This window comes from Thunnus albacares, chromosome 2, assembly GCF_914725855.1.
Source record: "Thunnus albacares chromosome 2, fThuAlb1.1, whole genome shotgun sequence".
NCBI classification, from domain to species: Eukaryota; Metazoa; Chordata; class Actinopteri; order Scombriformes; family Scombridae; genus Thunnus; species Thunnus albacares.
The window spans coordinates 33,770,329-33,793,725 of record NC_058107.1 but is presented as its reverse complement, the minus strand read 5'-3'; the positions used below and the strand labels follow the sequence as shown (position 1 = coordinate 33,793,725).

At 38.7% G+C, this 23,397-nt stretch overlaps 2 protein-coding genes across 2 annotated transcripts; one reads left to right on the top strand and one right to left on the bottom strand.

The window, feature by feature from the left end:
* The first annotated feature begins 328 nt into the window (after positions 1–328).
* rnf215 (ring finger protein 215) lies at positions 329–9,061 on the top strand. The gene is made up of 10 exons (XM_044331809.1): positions 329–1,478; positions 3,385–3,537; positions 3,649–3,720; positions 4,602–4,687; positions 4,853–4,907; positions 5,053–5,157; positions 5,503–5,619; positions 6,385–6,528; positions 6,827–6,929; positions 8,013–9,061. Exons 1-10 carry the CDS (start codon positions 1,245–1,247, stop codon positions 8,033–8,035), a joined length of 1,092 nt encoding a protein of 363 aa, XP_044187744.1. The 5' UTR covers positions 329–1,244; the 3' UTR covers positions 8,036–9,061.
* A 989-nt stretch (positions 9,062–10,050) lies between these two features.
* On the bottom strand, positions 10,051–22,446 carry ascc2 (activating signal cointegrator 1 complex subunit 2). The gene is made up of 19 exons (XM_044331743.1): positions 22,306–22,446; positions 20,197–20,303; positions 19,899–20,057; positions 19,596–19,769; positions 19,340–19,469; positions 19,125–19,192; positions 18,460–18,573; positions 17,541–17,653; positions 17,374–17,448; positions 17,167–17,271; positions 16,948–17,016; positions 16,483–16,557; positions 15,643–15,901; positions 13,733–13,929; positions 13,515–13,634; positions 12,985–13,209; positions 12,782–12,875; positions 11,427–11,518; positions 10,051–11,167 (listed from the first exon to the last, which is right to left on the bottom strand). The coding sequence occupies exons 2-19, from the start codon at positions 20,278–20,280 to the stop codon at positions 10,996–10,998; spliced, it is 2,325 nt and encodes a 774-aa protein (XP_044187678.1). The 5' UTR covers positions 20,281–20,303; positions 22,306–22,446; the 3' UTR covers positions 10,051–10,995.
* Positions 22,447–23,397: the final 951 nt, after the last annotated feature.

Sequence of the window (23,397 nt, the reverse complement as noted above, 5' to 3'; positions counted from 1 at the left end):
ACTATTTCAGTTTAATTAATGTTACTTCTTTCCTCTGGCTTTGCTACACTACTGTTACAGGCCTTATTTAACACATTTTTTCCCAATTAAATAATCAATTAGGCTAACTTAATTATAGTATTTGGTGAAGTCAGATTGAAACTCTCCGCAAAAACGAACATTAAATTTGAAAAACTTAGACTTTTACACAATTTATTATATAATTCAGACAAACTGAGTTTGTTTTTTTTCAACTACCAAGTGATTCATCTCCAAGTAAAGACAATAGGCGATCTTTGGTCTGAAACTGACAAACTCGCACATGCGCACATACAACAAGAATTAATAAGAACGGGTTTTTAGTTGGATTCGGTGATCGAATTACCATCACCTGCTACTGCTGGTACTTTTCAAGACTATAATGTTCACACGCTCTCACCGGATTTCCTAATTACTAGGGTAAATGATGTCGTCGCACTGCGCAAGTGCAAAATGAATCGGGGTGCAAGTTTTTTTTTTTTGTTGTTGTTTGTTTGTTTTTTTTCCATTACTCACACACATTATATATAGCACAATGACAGTTAAGACAAATCACTCCTTGTGTGAACAGGTGAAATACCGGTCTAAAGGTATGATACGGTACTAATAATAAATAATACTAATAATACATCCAATTTTAAACGCCTTTCTCGTGACCCAAGGACACTCTACATACACCAAAACAAACAAAACAAAAAACAAAAACAAATGATAGGTTAATGAAAATCTTGGCTAAAGTTGAATCTTTCCAGTGCAGTGGAGATAGGTGTAGCTATGTCGTCGTGGCTTTAAAGCAAAGCAGGAAGTACATGAGTCAATTCTCTTGTATTGCGGTTTATCTTTGGTTGTACAAACTCAACGGTTAAAACCTTTACGTTAACGGAATAATCACAGAAACTACGCTTGGGTTTAAATGTTTTTGGCTTCATATAGTATATAGTTCGCTAAAACAACTCAATTATTACATTTAACTTCTGTTATATTAAAAATTTAAGTGTCAAGAAGTCTCCATCGGATAGAAGCCTTGTAGACAAGATAGTAATCCTCTTACTTCTTCCGGTTAGAACCGGAAACTGCCCTCGCTTGTTTACATTCTCCGGGGGGTCTAAGCTAACTGGCGAGCGAAAAAGGCGAGCAGCTCTTCAAAAATGACGGGTGACAGTTGATTAGGTTTGTGTATTTAAGACAGTTTTCAGCTGTATTGTCTCTCTGTTGTTGTTCGGACAATGGCTGCAACTCGCCGCCGGTGCTGTCTCCGGTTAATCCTACCGCTTCTCCTGCTGCTGTCTCCGTGGCTGCTGGTGGCGGCGGAGCAGGTCGCTCTGGTGGAGGTGTTCGTGGAGCAGCGGCCCGGTGTCAGCGCTTTGCTCCAGGGAGAAGTGGTGGAGTCCAGGCCGGGCAGATGGAGCTCCGAGCACCGGGACCAGGACAAACAAGACCTTGAGGGAGAGCTGGTCCTGGTCAGTGGCTCACATTAGATTTATTTTTGCCAGTGCCAGTGATGGACTGTTTTAGACCGTTAGAAACAGTAAGTTTAGGAGATATCGGAACATAAAGGAGCACCAGGATTTCAATTTAAGATTATTTTAAATACTCGATCAATACGTTAAATCTAAATGGCGAAGATGTTACTATAATATAATAAATCAGAGCCAAAGTTATGACCTCTAACTGCTGGTTTTTCCTCAATATGAACAACACAAAGTTTTCAAAAACAACATATTTAACATTTGTTGAAATTATGTAAGAACAGTGGTGGAAGAAGTATTCAGGTCCTTTTACCCAAGTACTGTACTTAAGTACAACTTTGAGGTACTTGTACTTTACTTGAGTATTTCCATTTTATGCTACTTTATACTTCTACTGCATAACATTTCAGAGAGAAACATTGCACTTTCTACTCCACTACATTTATTTGACAGCTTTAGCTACTTTTCAGATAAAGATTTGACACAATGGATAATATAACAAGCTTTTAAAATACAACACATTGTCTGGGTCACATTTCACATGTCTATGAGTTGTTAACAGCTCCACCAAAAAGTGATTTTTCCCTCTAAACTTCTCACATGATTTTATTTCAATAAATGTTCAAATGATCCAATATTTCACCAAAAAATCAAAGATTAAAGAAAAAGTCCAAAAACTGAAAACAGATTTGTGTATCAGAACTTTGTTTTTTCTTCTTTCCTCTCCCATTAATTATCTCATGACCCCTCAGATTTATCTGGTGACCCTTTGGAGGGGCCCGACCCCTAGGTTGGGAACCACTGGACTAAACTAGCTAACTGTATATAAAGTAGTGTAAACTAGCTCCACCTCCAGCAGCTACAACAGTAACATGCTGCTCTAACACTGATGCTTCATTATTAATAATCTAATGATGTCATATATAATAATATATCAGTCAGAGGGACCAAACCACTACTTTTACTGCAATAGTTTAACTACATCAAGCTCATAATACTTATGTACTTTTAACTGTAGTAGGGTTTTTCATGCAGGGCTTTTACTTGTAGTTGAGTATTTTTATATTGCTGTATTGGTACTTTTACTGTAGTAAATGGATCTGATTGCTTCTTCCACCACCTTTACATCAGTAAAAGTTGAAATACCACAATGTAAAAATACTCAATTACAAGTAAAAGTCCTGCATTTAAAATCTTACTTAAGTATAAGTACAGAAATATTACCAGGTGAAATTTGAATCAGTGCATAAGCAGCATTTTATTGTTATTATTTGATCTTCAGGACTTTATAAGACTCACAAGATAAATCTGAGGGACTGAAATGATCGTTTCTGTAGGAAAGAAGAAAAAACAAAGTTCTGGATACATTTGGATCAATTTTCCAGAACTTTTCTCTCATCTTTGTGTTTTTGTGAAATATTGGTGGTAAGGAAAAAAAAGGCAAACATCTGCAGGCTGCAGCTTCTCAGATGTGAGGATTTACAATTTTTATGAATCATTCATGATAGAGAAGTGAACATCTTTGGATTTCGGACTGTTGATCGGACATTTGAACACGTCACCTCGGGCTCTAACAAAGTATAACAGCATATTTTATTGTTTTATAAATTAAAAAAAAATAATGAAAATAATCGTGAGTTGCACCCTAATCACAGCAACATTTCATCTCTGCAGAAAATCATGGTGAACTGCAGATATGAGGAGAGAAAAGTGTGATACAGAACATAGTTTATACCTTGATTGTTGTGGTTGATGACAGCAGATACACCAGAAATTCAGGCTTGTATTTGTGCATGATTGGATGTCATGAATCAGGTGTTTTATTCAAAATGATATCAAAAAATATCAAGTTTTCCACCCTGTAAAACAACTGATGAGCCGGTTTTTCTGTCCTCAGGTTCGGGACGAGGAGCCGCAGGTGAACGGAGGCAAAGCGGAGGATGACACCAAAGAGCCGGAGCCGTGGATCGGGGTGGTGCCGGTGGAGATGGACGACAGCAAAGCCTCCACCGGAAACCAGGAGTCCTTCGCTGATGCGATGGTCAATAAAGTAAGTCTGTAGAGGTCACTGCATGCCAGCAGGTGTTCTGTGACTTTTTAATAAGCAGCTGATTTTACAGTTTAATCCTGAAACATTTTCATTCTTTCGTTTCTCTTCAAGATGAAGCGAGCTTTGGTCCTCGGAGCGTCTGCGCTGATCATCCTGGCTCTCAACCAGAACACCGTCAGAGAGGTAAAAACTCACACATTTAATGTGCGAATTTAACATGAAATCTTACAGTAACAGTTTGTATTTAGAGCCATTTTAATCATCATAGTGATCCATAACCTTTGAGGAGCTTTGAGTGATCTTGCAGTTGAGTTTGAGTTTGCTGAATCTCAAAGCAAGCAGGACGTAAGTTGCTCTATCAAAAGGCAATTTTCACTAATTATAAGAGATTTATTGTTATTGAGTTTGGTTTGAATCTATTAGAGCTGCAACGATTAGTCAATAGATAATTAATATGCAACTATTTTGATAACGGATATATCATTTTGGTATTTTTTTTTAAGCAAAAATGCCCCAAAAATTGCAGTTTTGATGTGATAATGTGATAATTTTATGTATTTCTTTGTTATACAACAGTAAACTGAATATCTTTGGTTTTTGGACTGTTGGTCAGACAAAACAAAGACATATAAAGACGTCACCGTTGACTCTTGGGAAATTATGACAAGTAATTTTTTTTTTTACAACTTTCTGGCATTTTATCGATGAAAACAGAACATTTTATCAGATTAATCATTAGTTACAGCCCTAGAGTCGATAGATAAATGGCTGCATTTATGTAGCACTTTTATCCAAAGAGATTTCCTGCTGCTCGTTCACGCTCATCAAGCTACGACGCAAACATCTGGAGCAATCTGAGGTTTTTATCTCGCTCGGGGACATTCCGACATGCGGACAGGACGGATCCAACCACCGAGTTTCTGATTAGAGGATAACCGTCTCTGAGCCACAGCCGTGCACAGATTATGAGATTGTCTCGGCTAAAAATGCACGATGAGTTAAATTTTAAAGACGTTTTGTCCAGTTAGTGTTTATAACCTAAACGTGTGTGTGTCTGTCTGTAGATGGATCTGTCTCAGGTGCTGTCGAAGCCCATCATTGTGATCCAGACGTCTGAAAACGTCACCAAGCTGATCGGAGCTCTGCTCAGGTACAAAAAAACGCATGTTGTCATAGATACTGACAACGTGGATGATAGTTGTACTTTCAAATGCAGCGATACTTCACATTTCTGATTTAAAAAAACACTCAAAATACAGTTTGTCTAGTTCTGGTGTATTTAAATGTAGTGATGGAGGATGTTTACTCTCTACAGGGGCCTTCAGGCGACAGCGAAAATCACATACAAGACCATCCTGCAGGACAACCTGGTGAGCCCCTCAATCAATCAATCAATCAGTCAATCAATCAATCGAGCTGACAGTGTGTTTCTCAGTCGTTAACACCCTCCGGTGGTGAGTGAACAGATGACAGGCTGAGCTGACAGTGAGCACGTGCTGCTGTGTGTTCGGGCAGGGAGCCACGCTCACGCTGTGGTCCAGCTGCGGGCGATCGAGAGGCGGACGCTACGGAGAGTGGCAGGGGGTCATCTGCACGGGAGAGACCAACTCTCAGGTCCAGGTAGGGGGGAGCAGAACGATCAACATCATCAGACTCTTTAGTTTGTTTTTCTTTAAAGCTGCTGTAAATGGGTCCAGAAGGAGTTTAAACCAACACAGAGAGTCACGTACTTTCTTATCCTCCAGGGAATGACCTCTCCTCTCCTGATTGGCTACTTGGATTTACAGACATTTTATTCTTAAGTATATAAAGAAGATGAATTCTCAGGTTCTCTATAAATCAGAAAAGTCCCATCCATTTAACTTTCCTGTCTGTTACTAGAATCATTTCCTGAGTCGTGTTGTTTTTTATGAAACGTGAAAGGAAGCAGATGTTTACATGTCGCCCCTCTCTGTGTGTCTCTAGAAGTACCTGCAGCAGCTGTGGGACACCGTCCTCCTGGTGGCTCTGATCCTCAGCACCGGCGTCATCGTTCAGGCCCGCTGGCAGTACCAGGACCACCAGCTGAACGACGACTTAGAGGTAAACTGCTGGTAAATGAACTCAGCTTGTTGTGTTGTCTTTCTAAGCAGAGCCAGATGTGGACACTTGTGTAATTAATGTTTTTCTGCTATTTTTTTGTACAATGTTATTAATACATTAATTTCCCAGATGTATTAGTTAGAAAATATTTTTGTTTTTCGCATCTTCATGTACTCTGTAGATCATAAATTCATGTTTTGCAGACAGACTTCAGTCAAACACAAGTCAAAATGCTAAATAGTCAAGTTGAACTGAATATTTTACTCTCTGTAACTGTGATATAATGTTGCTTCAGAGCAGAGTTAACAAATAAGTTGTGGACAGAAGGTTTGAAGACAAAGTGGACGATTAAGCTTCATAGTAGCGTCATGAAACTCAAAAAGTTATGTTGTAAAACTCTAAAAATAGAGCAGCACAATGAGTCAGACATTGAAAAAACATGTTTTTTCTATTACTGCACAGCCCTTTTAGACTCACAGACACAGAGAAAAGCAGTAAATCCACAACCTGGAGAAGCTGGAACCAGCAAACGTTTGACATTTTCACTTGAAAAAATGACTCAATTATTTGATTATCGAAAGAGTTTCCAATACATTTTCTACTGAGCGACCTTATTATTCAGTCTTAATACATAAATACATACATGTACATATTAGAAAAAATATCCAGACAGACAACAATAAAAAGTCCTTAATGTCGCTCCCCTTAATTTAAATTATAGATAATTCTTCACTTGTGATGTTCTGCTGTGTCGTATCTCTTCAGTTGCTTCCTAAACAGGACGTCCTGAAGAGAATGTCGTCCCTGAAGACCAAAACGTACCGTCAGCCCAAACCCTGGTGTGATCCGTCCCAGCCGGTAGAAACAGACAACTGCGCCGTGTGTCTGGAGCCGTTCAACAACAACCAGGTCAGCCGAGTCAGAGTGTAGCAAAACACACCCACTCATGCATTACAGATTAGAGCTGCAACTGTTTTAATTATCGATTAATCTGCAGATTATTTCCTCAATTAATTATTATAATAAATAATAATTTCTTAGAGCCATGGCAACCAGCAGGCATTTAGCTTTTTTTCCCTTAAAAAATGACAAAAACAATCTAAATTATCTAAATAGTTGCAGATTATTTTTTTGTCAATCGACTAACGGTTGATTCATGTCAGACGGTGACCCTGCAGTGAGGTAAATGTTAATATTTTGTCCTCAGTGTTTGCGGGTGCTGCCGTGTCTCCATGAGTATCACAGAGACTGCGTGGATCCCTGGCTGCTGCTGCAGCACACCTGTCCTCTGTGCAAACGCAGCATCCTCAGTGAGTCACATCACATCTGTCTCTTCATGTTTGACTGTAGCAGTATTCTTGTATTTATAAGCAGTATATAAACAATAAATGATACACCATAAAGTAGATGTAAGCAGATATTAATGTGTTTATTAATGTCCAGCATTTGTTAGCAGTTATAACTTCTATGAAGACATATTTTACATTATTTAAACTGTATTTTACTATATTTCATTATCTGTTTATAGTTACAGATGCTCTAAGCAGGAGTTAAAGATTCATAAACACTTATATCTGCTTAAAACTACATGATAGTGTTATGAAATGTTTATATACTTCTTATAAACGCTAAATCGGGGCCTTACAGTAAAGTTTTACCAATAACTTGTTTTTCCGTTTCCATGCATGTATATTTAAAAACAAACCTTCATCACAGGACCAGAAGGAGATTCCTCACTGATATTCATCTTTTTAATTTTTATTATGAACTCCCATAAAGACCAAAACCAAAAATGGTTTTATTGTACAAATTATGAGTCATTTGAAACGTTGAGATCAAAGGAAACCAAATACAAGCAGCAGCATTGTTTCCCAAACAGTATAAATGTGTCATATTTGTATGTTGAACTTTAATGTGTCGTCAGTTTTATATGCTTCACTTTTCACTGTCTTTTTTTTTAAAAATCATACATCAACTGTAAAGTTTGTACTTCTGTAGTAAACCACCTGTTTCTTTTCCTTTTATCCTTTAATTTAACCAAGTAAAAGTCTTAATTTTATCTGGGCCATATATTATATCAATTAATCTGTTTTTTTCCCCGAATAATCCACCAGTCGATAAAAGGTCAAAAAATAGTAAAAAAAAAAAAAAAAAAAAAACACATTAAAATCTTCCAGAACCCATTTTGACACATTCAGATTGCTTTTTTGTTAAACCAACAGCTAAAAACCAAAAGAAATCCAGCAAATTTCTAAACGAGAAGCTGGAACCAGATAATTTTGGCTTAAAGAAAACTAATAAATCGATCATCAAAACAGTTTTCTGTTGATCAGCTGATCTAATGACTCACTGATGGTTTCAGCTCTGGATTAAAATCTCTTTTTCTTCCTCAGGCAGCGTCTGTAAGGACAGTTAACGGTCACCTCACCTCTGGGAATCACATCTCGTCTTCTGTGACACTCCAGTAGCCCTTTTTTTTTTTTTTGTTTTGTTTTTTTTTTTTAAACTGACCTCGTCGCTTCCTCCTTCCAGCGATGGATCGTGGGAGCATATATAAAACTTCTCACAGCAGCCGACCGGCCGTCAGGACTGCGGAGCCGGTCGGATTCTGACCTCTGACCTTCAGCGGGTCTCACGGACACTAGGTGGTAGTATTAACACAATACTATGAAGTACTTTAGCAGGTACTGTTGTGTGTGTGTGTGTGAACAGTACTTCTTCCTGGGATCATGTTACTGTACAACTGTGGAAATATTCGTATGTGACGTCGTGACTCATGAGGGTGTTTGTGTTACGGCTTCGGACGCACCTTCTGCTCCGTAAAACCCGGATAAGCTGACGGAGTAATTGTAAACGCGGACGTGTCGATCGACTCGTCAATGTTCACTTTAGGTCCAAATGATGTCAATAAGCAACTTATAAAGTGGACGAACTAAGACTGATTTCATCTAGTGTTGAAACTTTGCATTAAATGTTAGTCGTAGAGGTCTCGTAGTCGTAGTCCAGAAGTTAACTGTTGGCACCAGATGTGGAAAAAGTGTTTCCAACATGCCTTATGACTTCACTGCAGAGTGATGGAAACCCAAACTACACAACACAGTTCTTCAATTCTACTTTAACATCACAGCTTTGTATCTTACAGGAGCTCGTTTAGTTGCACTGTTTTAAATGCTTAGTGATAGAGCTGTAGAGGATTCAAAAGGTCACTGCTCAGTTGGCTTCCTCACATTTAGAAGGTCTGTATGAAGAAGTTAAAGGATGAGAGGCTGCACTTTTCTAAATTTGTCTTATCGTCAACATGTGCGGAGTCAAACTATCAACTGATCCTACTTACAGATGTTGCAGTAGACCTCTGCTGTTGTGCAGAAACTATTAAAAACACATCAATGAGTCAAACTGCTGCACTGGGTGACGAGTTCCTTCATTATGAAGAGTTTGGTCACGTTAGTTTGTTTAGAAACGGCTGCAAAGACAGCGATCATGTTTTCAGTGCAGCTCATTGACGTGTTTTTAACAGTTTTTAGACGACAACGGAGGTTTACGGCACAGAGGAATAAGACATATCAGACTTTGGATACACACACACACAATACTTGTAAGTAGATCAATTCATTGTTTGGATCCAAACATGAGATCGGTAAGAAAAATATAGAAAATCAGCCTCATCCACTGAGAATAATTTTGCTTTATAAATCTCAGATGAGAACTGTCCTGACAGCAGGTCATGTGACAGATGCAGTTAACTCTAATAACGTCCTAACTTCAGTTCTTCTTTTCATTCAAGATTTGTGTATGTTGACGTTTTTGACGTATTTGCAGAAAGTTGCATTCAAACTGTGTGTTTCCATACAGTTAAAAACTACAGTTCAAGTGCAAAGTTGGTGTTAATTTCTATTCTTACTGTCAACAAATCCCACGGAAAGACCAAAACCAACAGTTAGTTAGTTCGCTGGTTCCTACTGAGCTCACAACAGCTCACAAATATAGACATTTATTTTGAAAAGCCTCGTTAATTTCCCATAACAGCTGAGCAAGCTAACAGGAGGAAACAGTAGATTTGTCTGAGGCTATTTTAAGCGGCAGATGAATCCACGTTTTGGGCTCTAGTGAGTATTTATTCAAAATAAACTACAGTGTGTGTGTTTGGTAATGAAATGTAGCTCGTTAGTCGTTATTCGGATCGATTCATTGTTTCTTTCGGGTCTTTTTATGGGATTTGTTGACGATAAGAAAAACTTTGCCGGCTTTATCATTCAAGTGAAAACCAAATGTGACTCCGTGCAAAATTTGCAGCCCTTTTTTGTCAAATCACAAAAAATAACAGAGGAAAATAAGTGTAATCATGAAGTCAATCCTGACTATGACAAAAGAAAAAAAAGTGATCGTAGCGTTTCGTCAGTGATGACTCAAACTCGAAGGATGTCAAAAACATAGTATTAATGTATTTATTTGATGTTTTTTTTTCTTTGCAATGTCAACTCCAAAAAAGCAATTACATGTGCTTTTTTTTCTCTTTGTTTTGTTACAAAATGCTCCGATAGATCTGTCTTCTCCATAGAAAATAGTGTGTGTGTGTGCGCGTGGCGACATGTAGGAGGCTCCTCTACTGCACGTGCTTCCAAAAACACAAAAGCTTCATAATGATGATGATGGGTCACAGAGCGGATTTCTTTTTTTTTTTTTTACTAGACTTTAGTTTTAGCGGATACTGGACAGCGGCGGCGGCGGCGGCGGTGGCGTGAAGCGGATGGATGACATCACTTGCATGCATTTAAAACGTTAACATGCGAGCGGCTTTTTCACACACGCAGGCCGCTCTGCCGCTGACGTCCAGACTTGATCACCAGGTCAGTAATTTGTTCTTCCAGCTACAGAAGGAACCACTTTCTCCAAAAAACACTTGGATAATTCTTCCTTTTTATTCCTATGTTGTTTATTTGAAGATGATAATGATGTCAAAGAAACTTCAATCGATCACTCTGGATCTTAATAACAATAAACTGATTTGTTACTTGGCAAAAAAAAAAAAAAGAAAGAAGGTCTTATTCTTTGTCGTCAGTCCCTGGCTCACACTCTGAACTTTGGTTTGTTTTTTTTTTTTCAATAAAAAGAAAATGATTTGGGCCAAAGAATTGAACATCCTTTAGGCTCAAAAGCTAAAAGCAGATGTTCTGGGTCTCAATCAGTCCACCAAGCTGCTCGGCAACTTCTCATCACAAAAAGCCAAAAATGTCACCTTTCTAAAAGACAGTCAGTAAACTAACGCAACTCTTCACCAAAACCTTCGGGTGCTTTTTCCCTCTTTATGACTTCAGGGCCAGTTCTTCTTTCCCTCCTACTCCGTAGTTTGGTTCGAGCAGCGGGCCGTCACGCAGGTCAGGAAGGGATCATCCCTTTGTTCCTCTTGCGGTCGGCCATGGTGCGGCGGTTGTGGTTGGCGCCGCGGCTCTTGTTGGCCTCTTTCTTGCGTCGGTCCAGGAATGTCTCCAACGTTTGTCCTTGACCTTTGGCCCGGCCCACAACGTTGCTGGGACGCTCCGGCCGGATGCTGGGAGAGAAGGATGAAGGAAAATTTAACACAAAGTTACAATTTTTTCTGAATGACAAAAACACAGATTAATATTTAAAAAAAAAAAAAAAAAAAGGAAGGAGTCAAACTGATCATGCCAAACCTATGTTGTGTTTCCATCACAAATGATAATAACAGGGTATCAACCAGTCTTAAAAAGTGTTAAATTCAACTTTGAGAACCAGGTAGAAACCCCTAAATTCATTCATCTTTTATGATTTGATAAATCAGTCTTTACCCTTTCCTCTGCTGCATGGCGGCTCTTCTAGCTTCAGCCCTCTCCCTCAGCAGAGCCGGGTCCTGCACAAACTGGTCTCTGTTTACGTTGTTCTGAAATAGAAAAAGGGTTCAACATGTCATCACACCGTTTGACAATCTTCACACAAGGAAAGAAAACAACTTAACAAAAGAAAACGTGCAGATATAGTGTTTTATAGAGATATGACACAATTAGTAGTTTCATTTCACAAGACGACATAAACATTTAGGAAAATTATGTTGACTGGAATTCATCCAGCAAACAAATTATTCTGCACTAAAAATAAATTTGGCAAATGTATTTTATCTCTACATATGAGATGGCACCTTTTGATAACAAACGTGTTGACTGGCAGTGATACTAGAAATGTGATTAAGATGTTTTTTTTATCATTTCTTATCTTCAGTAATTCTGCTAGTTCTTCACATAATTACCAGTTAAATTCAATTTAATGTCATTAAAATAAAAATGTCACTTTCTATTCAGCACTTTGCACCAGTGTGCTAGAAGAAGGAGCTTTTAATTTAAGCTACATGGATAAATGCTACTGATTTATGTTACTGATCCTTTTAATTTTATACCAATTTTCAGATTAATTTGCAGTTATTTAACAGTTAATTTTTAGGACATTTTACAAAGAGAAGAAGAAACAAAAGAAAAGTGTGAAGTTGGTCTAGTTGGAGAGTGCTGATTCATTATATCTGGATTCATACATAGTTGTTAATCTGCAAAAAGTCTTAATAAATTAGACTCTTAATAATTCTTTAACTGAGAAAATATTGTGTTTTCAGTGTGTGGTTTTGTGTAGTGTGTCAAACTACATATTAGCATATTAGGTTGTAGCTTAAAAACTATAATGAGAACATTTCCAGTATTTTACCAAATTACAATTAACCCTTTCAAAGAAATGTCCCAAGAAGTAAAAGTTACAAAGCAGCTACTTTTATGAAATTATTGAAAAAACTTAATATGCTACTGAAAATTACGTATTTTCTATTTTTTGCAGATTAATAACTACAGATGAACCCCAATATGATGAACTAGAATTAGACCAACTCAACACTTTTTTCTGTTTTTTTTCTTAGAATTTGTGACATATTCAGCAGCCTCTCCGTAAAACATCCTAAAAATGAACCATTAAGCTTCTGCAAATTACTCAGACAACTTGGAAATTGGTATAAAATTAAAGGATCTGTAAAATACAGCGTAATTCCTGTTTATCCTTTAGGAGTCAATTACAACAATGGGATAAATTTCAGGTTAATATTCAGTAAAAAGTCTCTCTTAGCTGTAAAAAATGGTTTAAAAAAAAAAGATTGATGTGATTTCATTACCTGTACACTTTCTTCTTCCTCATCCTCGTCTTCACCTTCGTCCACATCCTCGTGTTTGTTTCCTTTTCTTAGTACCTGAGGGACTGTAAAAGGTCTGCGAGACAAACAGACACACACTGAATGAACGACGCGTCCACTACCAGAGCAACTTATTAAACATTTTATACTTCACTGTGATCAAAACCTGAGAACAACAGATTCACCTTCTGTTCAGCAGACTGTCTCCGTCCAGGTCGTTGGCTCCCACTTGGTTCATGTCGTAGGTGTCGTCGTACTCGTCGTCGTAGTCGTCCAGGCCGTAGCTGGCGGCGGATTCACCGGGCTCGATGACGACCTCGTCCACCACCGTCTCGTAGGCCTGGTAACGGGCTTTCTGCTCCGCTATGTGCTGCTTGTCGTCCAGCAGCTCTCGAGCGCTCTCACCTTTCCTGCAGGAGGAAGAAAACACGGCAAGGTTACACGTCACCTAACGCAGTCTCAGCTCTTAAATATGAGTTGGAAATTGTTTAAATCTGAGTTTTTAACGGCAGCGTTGCAGAGAGAGGCAGTAAATTCTGACTTGGCTTTAATGGAACAGGATTTTTAAAGCACATAAATCAGGTAAAACCTCAGTTTTGTCACTAGAAAATTAGTTTGTTCAAATTATCAGTCAGTTTGTGCAACTGGAAGGATATAAAAGGTGTCCAGATCTTTTTTAATCTTTTATCAGCGAGCGTCTCCGATGTGCTTTTACCTCCTGCCCTTCCAGATGCGAGACATGTCCACCTGATCCCTGCGGAAGATGTCAAACTCGTCGTCGTCAAACACGTTGGATCTTTTGCTCAGAACGCTTGAAATCTCCTCCTTCACAGGCCTGAGAAGACAAGAGAGGAGCGAGGTCAAACACACAGAAAACATATATAAGCTTCATATGTAAACCCAGTGTATCCCAGCGTCAGTGTGCGGCATTACCTCGGCATGGCTCGGTCCAGTTTGTCCAGGTTCGGGGCCAACCGGTCCTCCAGGATGTTGTTGATGACCAGCTCAGAGTTGTAGTCGTACTCCTGCAGGCAGGCCAGCAGGAAGCCTTCTCCCAAATCAGGCAGCAGGTCCCTGATACACGACAGCAGAGACTCCAGCTCCGCCCCGCTCACCGGACAAACCGCTCCCTAAAACACACAATGAAGTGAGATCAGGTCACTTGGTAATGTTTTGTACATGTTGAATCTTATTTCTTAGGTTTCTGCATGTTTAGTATGATCCTCTATAGACTTGTTTTTATGAGCATCATACACAGTTTTCATTCATAAAGTATTCTGATACAAAGTTGATTTAATCCAAAATTTTGTAGCTACTTTGCAATCCAGACTTTTATCATAAAGCACAATTATTCTTATACATCTCTTCCGCTTTTTGACACTTTAAAATGTTATTTCAATTTGAAATATTTACATCCAGTGCATAAAAAACTAGATCTTCCTACACACTCCACAAAAAAGAAACAAGAGTTATTCACAATCTTTATAGAACAGGGTCAAATTCAAGAAAGTCAGTGATGTTTTAAAGTCTTTGTTGGGGTTCAGAGTTCATCCAGAACACTTAAACATTGTCCCCAGAATCTTGTTTAACTTTTCACTAGAGGTGAAAACTCCAGCAACACCTGTAGTATAACGAAAACCAACACATTTCAAATCAAGTGTTGTTGGAGTTTTGATCTCTACAGACTTTTTTTCGTTCTCCATCCTATTTGGAAGAAGGTGAAGTTGTGCAAGAAAACTCTACTAAACTTTTCATCAGAGTCACTTCTATCGTAATATATTTTTTTCCAGCTGCAGTAAGGAAGTCGATGCATCCAGACGCGGCTTAAAGGCAGGCGGAGAAGTAAATTTCTGATTCTTCAAGTTAAGTCTTTTCACTGTGACCACAAACACACAAAGTTCTCCCGTTCCAGAAAATCTTGTGGGCATCGGGTCATAAACTGAAAATCCTGAATCACTGTCAATCATTTGTAAGTTTTCTGTTCATAAAAAAGTTCATCAGAGCAGCTACAGTTCGTAATCCACCTCTATCTGTCTGTCATAAATAAAAGACAAGCTGCAAAAAATGTTCCAAAAAAAAAAAAAAAGTAATTTAGACATGTACAAGTTAAAAAGAGGTGAGCATGTTTGCTGTCCGATACTTAACATCCATCACACAGAGGCAACACTGACATGTAACATTAGTTCAGTAATGATTCACTTTGAACTGGATGAGTCGAACTCATGCATCTCTTTTCAAACCTTCCTCCAATACTTCACACACACATCTGCCATTTTTATTACAATTAAGTTAGGAATATTTATTGTTTATCTTTTTTTTCTTCTCATTGTCTTTTAAATGTTTTAATATATTTTTTACATTTTATGTAAAGAATTCTTAATTACCTTTGTGTAACTAAAAAAAGGAATTTTTATTTGGCATTTCCCTGTAAGAGAAGTAGGGCTGCAACTAACAGCAATTAATCCATCAATCAATTAGTTGTTTGGTCTATAAATGTTAGAAAATGGTAAAATTGTCAATCACTGTTTCACAAAGCCCACGGGGTCCACAACCCTAAAATATTCTGTTAATTGTCATAGAGCTAGAAAAGCCAGAAAATATTTACATTTAAGAAGCTTGAATCAGAGAATTTGGACGTTTATTTCTTATTTCTTTCAAAACGATTAATAAATTATCAAAATAGTTTAGTTCAATAGTTGGCAACTAACCCATTAATGAACTAATGATCGCAGCTCTACAGAGAAGTTTAGCTCAATGTATGTTTTAAACAAGCAAGTTTATGACATCATCTGTGGTGCTGATGAGCTGTTAAATAAACAATAATCAATAATGAAAAGACTTACGTTATTTCCTTTTCGGGAAACATCCAGCATGGCCTCCGCTCCTCTCAGACTCTCTCCTCCTTCTCCTGGTTCTCGGACCTCTTGAGGGTTAAAGCTGGCTGAAGAGGAAGCGGCGGAAGCACCGCCCACTGCTCCCTGATTGGCTACAAATGAGGACGAGGACGTTCTCAGCTGAATCTGACTCTGCGGTTTCCGTCGCCCGACGCTGTCCCAGGCACTCTCGACCCCCTGGAGCAGGTAGGACGTCCTGGTCTCATCGCTGAAGGAAACAGGCGGTTAAGGAAGGAACCGACTGAAACACTCGCTTAATTTTCAGGCTCTCGTAAAAAAAATGTCTTATTCTCCTTTATCTACTGTGGCTTGGATCGCACCTCACTTGTAAGTCTCTTTGGAAAAAAGCATCAACCGAATGAATAAATATAAATGTAAATAACTAACACTAAAAGTTATTACTGTGCATGACATCATGCTCCTGTACTATTTGCAAGTTTTTTACTTCCTACGATTAAAAGCAACAAAGTTCTCTTCCATCTCGGACTTCTCTCCACCACAACTGGTTGTCGACTATATTTGTTCCTGCTAGTTGAAATAAATATTTAATTGATATTGTTTGTCTTCTCACCAGCACAACATTAATTGACAATTGGTCAATTAACGTCTACACATACTGAAGTAAAGTTGGAATTTAAAGGTCTAGTACAGAAACACAAATCTATATGTCTGTGGATCTTTAGAAATGTGTCGTCAACACTGAAATATCATTTTACATTAGTAAACAGATGTACATATTTTAAGCATTATGTTATTGTCTAGACACATTTGTAAAGCTGATGAGGATACATGACAGGCAGGGCCTGATGTAGGAGGCTGATGTCGTCCGCGATGGGGAACTGCTCATCGTAGTCTGACAAGAACCTAAAAGACAAATATCAAAACTTAAATTAAAGCGTGTCAAACAGAAAACTTCACATTCTATCACTGGCTTACTTTTCATTTTATTCCCATCAGCGTTTTCTGAGTGCCAAATGCTGAAAGTAAAACATTTATAATCTAAATGTGTTAATGTGTGTGTGCGATGCAGCCGGTTTGGCTCCTCTGCTTAAACAATAAACAATAATTAAACAACGACTCTGCCAACATAATTAAACAGACGCTGGCAGTCAACTTGATCAATCTAAATACAAACCTGTTTCACAACAAATCCTCAGTGAGTACAATTTACCTTAAAGACACAGACTGGGGGACATTTGATGTGACTATAATAAACCATTTCTCAGATTAAAAGGGGTACCTGTGATCTCTTACCTTTTCTCTGGTAAAAAAGATGTGAAATGTTGAAGTAGCTCCTCTGCAAATGTTTGCATGTTTTCTCCGCTGCAAGACAACAAACAGCAGTAGCATTATTGTATGTGTGTGTGTGTGTGTGTGTGTGTGTGTGTGTGTGTGTGTGTGTGTGTGTGTGTCAGAATAGATCGCTACATGCTAATATCGCTAAGCTACATGTTGAGGGTTTGGACGTCTCACCCCTCCAGGATCGGCTGTAGGCAGGTGTGGTGCAGCACCAGGTGAGCCGTCTCCACCATCTTCCGACAGGAGTGTGATAATCTCTTCCACGCGTCCTCCTGAACACTGAAAGGAGGGTTTGGAAGATTGTTATGAATATATTATTCATATATTCTGGTCTCAATCCTCTTTTTTTTCCTGCATTAAATCCCTGAAACAGACGCTCACCCTTTATCATCAAAGTTTCTCTTCCTCAAGGCCTTCTCAAGGTCAGGCACAGCGGTCTCATAAAACGAGGTCAATCTGCCAAGAGGGAAAATATAACAATGAAGAAACCCTTCAGTGAAGGAAACGCTGAAAGTAAGTTGTGATGCAGTTGGATGGGAATCAGGTACCTGTCGAGGAAGCTGTGGGAGTGGAAGCTGGAGCAGGCAGCAGGGAAGATGTCCAGGAAGGCATGGATGGTGGTTGTCGAGTCACACAGGTACAAAATAATATCTACAAGTTCCTAAAACAAGAAAACAAACACATATTATCAAGCTGTGCAGTCCATTAAGGCTTTCTACTATCAATCCAAATTAGGGATGCAACTAACAACTATTTTCATAATCAATTAATCTGCTAGTTCCTCTCACCGAACAAAGAGCAAATCTACTCTGTTATAGTGTCAGAAAGAACAGAGAAATGATCTGTGATTGTATCAGTTTATATGATTACAGCCGATGGCAAACAGCCATGAGGTATATATTTACATACATATGTATGCTAGATAACAGCCACATCTTCCATGGACACAGGAAGGCAAAAGCCCAAACCTACATGTGACCTTTGACCCTATAACCTGTCCCTGTTTACTCCGAAACCCAGGATGTTACTTTATCTGGTCCTATTTCCTGCACATTAAAATGATAAACCAATCATTTACAGTGACATCTCCAAATGTCTTGTTTGACCTGATCAATAGTCCAAAACCCCCAAAATATTCACTTTACTATTATGAATGACAAAGAAAAGCTTCAAAGAATCAGCATATTTGGTCTATTTGCTTTGAAAAAATTACAAAAATGATTATTTGATTATCAAATATAGTTGTAGATTTATTCTATTAATCTATTAATTGATTAGTCATTGCAGCTCTAATCCAAACTGAATTAGGATTTATCAAAATCCACTTTATTTGTTTACAAAGAAAATGTTTCCATGCTTCAACAACAGATTAAATATTCACGACCGTCTTAGCGGCAACACATCAGCACTAGATATTATCCGTTAGTGTGACATGTGGTGAATATGTGGTTGATGTGAGTGTCTGACCTGCTGGCTCATGGTCATGGCAGTGGGCTGTTTGTGTGCGTTAAGCTTCATCGGTTCCATGGCGGTGGCTCCTTCACACTGGAGACCACATCTGTCCAGGATAGTGTCAAACACCTGAAGGTGATGGAGAAGAAAAAGAGAGAGTGAAAGGAAGAAGACGGACATGTTGATTAGACATTTTTACTGAATCTTAACAGTATATTGTTTTTGTGTCTGGAATATCTCAAGTTCAATTTTAGGAAAAGCTGCAACGATCAGTAGATTAATTGATCTAAAGGAAATTAATGGGCAACTATTTTGATAATCAAGTCATTGTTTCAGTCATTTTTCAAGCAAATAAGCCAAACATTCTCTGATTACAGTTATTAAAATATGATGATTTGCTGTTTTCCTTTATGACTTAATATGTTACTTAAATATATGAAGGTTTTAGACTGTTAGTTGGACAAAACAAGCACATTGAAGACATTAATGTAGCCTCTGAGAAATTGGAAATGCCATTTTTTCACAATTGTTTTAACATTTCATTGACTCAACACTCAGTTCATTATGAAAATAATATTCTTGTTGTAGCCTTAAACTTTAACATTCTTTTTTACTAGTCTAACATTTCATTTCCCCTTCATAGAAACACACACAGCTGTATTTTAAAAATCTAATCTCACCTCTAACACAGTGGGTACCGTCTCATCCAGGTCGCTATAATATGATGGCTGCTGGGTAAAGATGTTCTCTAAAAAAAAAAAAAAGAAAAACAAAGACATCATTATTAAAGTTAACAAAGAGTTTTCACTTCATATTTTAACCTAATGGAGACATTTCTCATCACGATACCATATAGTGACAAGAATAATTGATAAGATTTAAAGAAACAGCCTACCTATCATCTTATGCAGCAGCTGGCTGTTGCCTTTTCCAAATAACATGCAAAGATCCAAAATTTTGGGAATGTCAAAAAGAAAGTTGTCGTAGATAATTTCTCCAAACACAGCCGGGGTGAGGAAGTTCTCCTGAGGGAAGAGAGGCAAACACACGATGCAACAGGTGATCATGTGCATCAGCAGTGACGATACTATTACTGGAAAATACAGAAAAATCCCAAGCATCCGCCTCCTCTATCCGGTTTCTCATCCTACCTTTGATTCTTTGTGCGTCGCCATCCTTAGGAAGGTCAAGAAGACCATCCTGTGGACGGAGCGCTGCATTTCAGCCACCGCCGGGGAGGAGGGCAGGGCGGCGAGGTCGAGGCCGCGAGGAGCGTGATGCAGATACGAGTCTAAGCATCTCTGCAGGGACTCATCGAACACCACCTGGTGGAAAAGATGGACCACAGCAGAGGAGGGAAAGACCTTGAGAAAGAGGCTCACAGCCACTGAATCTACAGACTGATGTTGCTGAATGAAAAGAGAGGAAAAAAAGACACGTCCACAGTCCCTCACCTGACACCAAAACTTATCATGAGGCAGTGCGAGCAGCCACTCCAGGTCCTCCGTGATAAATTTCGCATGCTCCAAAAACTCCTCCACCTCAGCAGGAGTGCTATCCTCTGGCAGGGGCTTATAAGGCACAAAATAGCGCTCCTCCTTCCTGTCCGGGTGCTAGCGTGTTAAAAAAAGCACAGGGTTTGAGTTTAATAAACTGCTCCTCATGAGAGGTAACTCAGGCTATTCCTGGAGCACCGCAGACTGGCTGATGTGTTGGTACGTCTCCGTATCGACACGAGGAGAGCTGACTCACCAGTGCGGGCAGTGTGCGCTCTTTTCCCAGCGGGCCAGGCTCGGTCACCTGCTGCTCATCCAGGGGCACTCGAGCACAGGCCATGGCGTCTCCTTCTCAGATTATTTCTGACGAGTCATTGCAACAAAAAGACATTTAAAATAGACCGAATCACCGTCATGTCACACTAACAACAACCGTCGCTTCAAGGTAGACAACTGGCAGTTGATTTGAACTGCAGAGATATGTGAAATCAGCAAACTTGTTTATTTGTGTCATCATTTGCAGCCATAACTGTAGGGTTTAAAGATATATAGTTAAACACAGTGGTCTGACCTATCTGACATTTCCGCTGTGCTTATTTTATGTACTGTATTTGTTTGCTAGCGTCTTTGAAAAACCAAATCTACCCAACAGCGACATCTCACCACCAGTTGGACTAAATGTTGGCTGCCTCACCACTGCTTTACTCATTTATACTTACTTTTTATTACTTTTACTACTTACTTACTTTATACTTTCTTTGTTCCTCCAAGTTGTATCAACACTTATTTTAAAGTTTCAACAAAAACTGGACATTTTACTTGGTTAGGTGGATCTAATAAACTAGTAAATGAGTGTATTGTTATCCAAAACTCTGTTGTATTGTACAGATGTTGCTGTTATGTTCAGCTACAACATGTGAAAAAGAAAAACTATTAAGAACATTTCATTTAAAATATCTAGAAAAGATGTGAACAACAGTTGCTCGTCACATTCTTTTCCCTCCTGACGATAGTTGACACGTGTCAACTAGCCCCAGTTTGTGCCTCTCATGTAGGCTATTTGCATACTTTACATTCCGGTCTAAGAAGTCTCAGTTTCTCTTAAAGATAATTAACCTGCAATGTTTGGAAAAATACAGAAGGTCTGACAGTGTTTTCAGAATCCTCAAAAACTCTTCTAACCATCTTTTAACAACGTTGGGGTTAAAAATTGTTTTTTATTGCTCAGTGGACAGACTATAACTTCATCCAGATGTTTAGAAGAGTCTGTGAGGATTCTGGAAATACCTCAAGACAACTGTATGTTTTTTAAAAGACCTTCTGTGTTTATTATCTTTATCACCAGTTAATTCTCTTTAAGAAAAAATGTATGGTTAAAAGACAGGTTCAGTTTTTGAAGTCTGTCAGGTGTCCATTTGAACAGTGAAAGAGTTTTTCCTATGTAATCATTCCTCCCCCTTCAAATGTGCTTTCAGTGTAAGTGATGGAGGCCAAAATCCGCAGTGTGTCCACACAGTCATTTAAAAGTTGATGTGAAGCTTTAATGAGGCTTCAGCAGTCTGAGTTAGTCATATAAAGTGGATATCTGACACATTTACAATCTTTTTAGCATAAAATTATCTCTTTATGTTTCCCTGTTAAGCTGCGGTGGAAGTATAGTGACAAAAACAGGGACTGGCACTAAAGAGACTGTAACGTCGAAAGATATCCACTTGATTTGACCCATTTGGAGGCTGAAGCTTCATATCAGCTTCAGATAAACTTTTAAATTTGTTTTTGCACAGAAGGAGGACTGTGGATTTTGTCCCTCATCACTTACATTATAAGTGCATTATGAAGGGATCTTCTAATGGTCAGTATGAACAGGATGTATGATTACAGCAGACCATATTTCAGTATTCATTTGGACACCTGGCTGTTGTTTTAAGACAGACTTGAAAAAACTGTGAACCTGTCCTTTAAGGTGTATGCTAAACGTTATGCGAGAGGCACAAACTGGAGCAAAAAGAGCTACAGTTGCTTTTTATTCAGCTAACCGGCTCAGAAATGTAAAGCTAGAAACAGATTCACTCAGCTAACTAACGTTACTTCTTCTGTTTTTTTAAATCAAGATTTTGGCAAAGCAACCTGTTAACGGCTGTAACTTTCATAGCTCGCTATGACTATGAGAGGCCACGTAGTTTATTTGCTAAATTCTGAATTTTACAAAAACGACGTGGCCAGTTAAAATGTCGTGCTAACTGTCGTGCTTTTTTGACAAGTTCACCAGAGAAGACAGCAGCTCAATGAATGGAGGCTAACGGTAACCAGCCGGCGACTTTATTTAAATCTATAGTTTAGAGTTAGAGTTTATAAATTCGCTCACCTCTTAATGTGACTGTCTATAACTGTATCAAGCCATCCCATTAAAAGTCGTCACAGCTTCTCCCTGCAGTTTCGGTTTCCAAACGTTGTCTAATCACCTGTCTGACGATGCTGGTGTCTCGGGCCCGGAAGTGACATGGTTTGTTTTCTGACATTGCACATGCGCAGTAAAACACACTTCGAGTTTTATTACCGCCCTCTAGTGGGCACCAAGGAGAGAGCAGCAGCACCGCAGTTACCCTATTTTTACTTTGGTGGTTTACATGCAAAATATAATTTTCATTGTCCGTTATGAATTTGATCATTTTAAACTCTGCAATATATATCTGCAATTTGGCAGTTTTTAAAGAAAAACGTTTCCATCCTTTCCCAACAAGCCAACCGGTTCCACAACGGACATATTACTCTTGTCCAACCCCTTAACTAAAGGAGCTATATTTAAAATCCATGATGCACTTGCACAAATAGACTGTACAACTACATTGGACCATTTAAAAGAGACCTGGCAGGAAGACCTGAGAGTGGAGATCACAGAGGATCAGTGGGAAAAGCCACAAAAACATGTTCATTCCTCTTCTGTATGTAGCAGAGATAGATAGATAGATAGATAGATAGATAGATAGATAGATAGATAGATAGACAGACAGAGTCAGGCGGATACTGCTGATGATAGTAAACTGCATGATTGTCCATGGATGTCAGAATTGATTAGCCAGATATGAATCTGAAATACAACAGATGTTGCTGCAGTTCATGATATTACACCGACTGCAGCTATCAAAACTGAGACTCTCCAAGATGTTTTCTACAGTAAATCCATCCCGTAATTGATGTGGACAGACACCAGCTTCATATTGGACTAAAATATTCCAAACTCTGTCCGAGGTCTTACAGAAACAACTCAAACCAGATCCAGTTCTGTCTGTTTTCAGTGTTAAAGCTGTTATGGTAGAGCTGTCAAATAATCAATATAATATGGTATATGTTTTGTAACATTGTTAGCACGTAGACTATTTTTATTCAACTGGAAAGAGTGAAACCCACCAGCCCACCTAACTTTACTGAAAGATGTGTGAAACACTTACAATTAGAA

Bases quoted from the DNA above. Each gene is read 5' to 3' on its own strand.
- rnf215 (XM_044331809.1), top strand. From the start codon at position 1,245: ATGGCTGCAACTCGCCGCCGGTGCTGTCTCCGGTTAATCCTACCGCTT. The intron at 6,529-6,826 runs GTCAGCCGAGTC...TTTTGTCCTCAG, and splicing joins AGCCGTTCAACAACAACCAG to TGTTTGCGGGTGCTGCCGTG. The intron at 6,930-8,012 runs GTGAGTCACATC...TTTCTTCCTCAG, and splicing joins GTGCAAACGCAGCATCCTCA to GCAGCGTCTGTAAGGACAGT.
- ascc2 (XM_044331743.1), bottom strand. From the start codon at position 20,280: ATGGCCTGTGCTCGAGTGCCCCTGGATGAGCAGCAGGTGACCGAGCCT. The intron at 18,574-19,124 runs GTGAGATTAGAT...CATCACCTTCAG, and splicing joins CGGTACCCACTGTGTTAGAG to GTGTTTGACACTATCCTGGA. The intron at 17,449-17,540 runs GTACCTGATTCC...CCCTCTTGGCAG, and splicing joins TCCCACAGCTTCCTCGACAG to ATTGACCTCGTTTTATGAGA.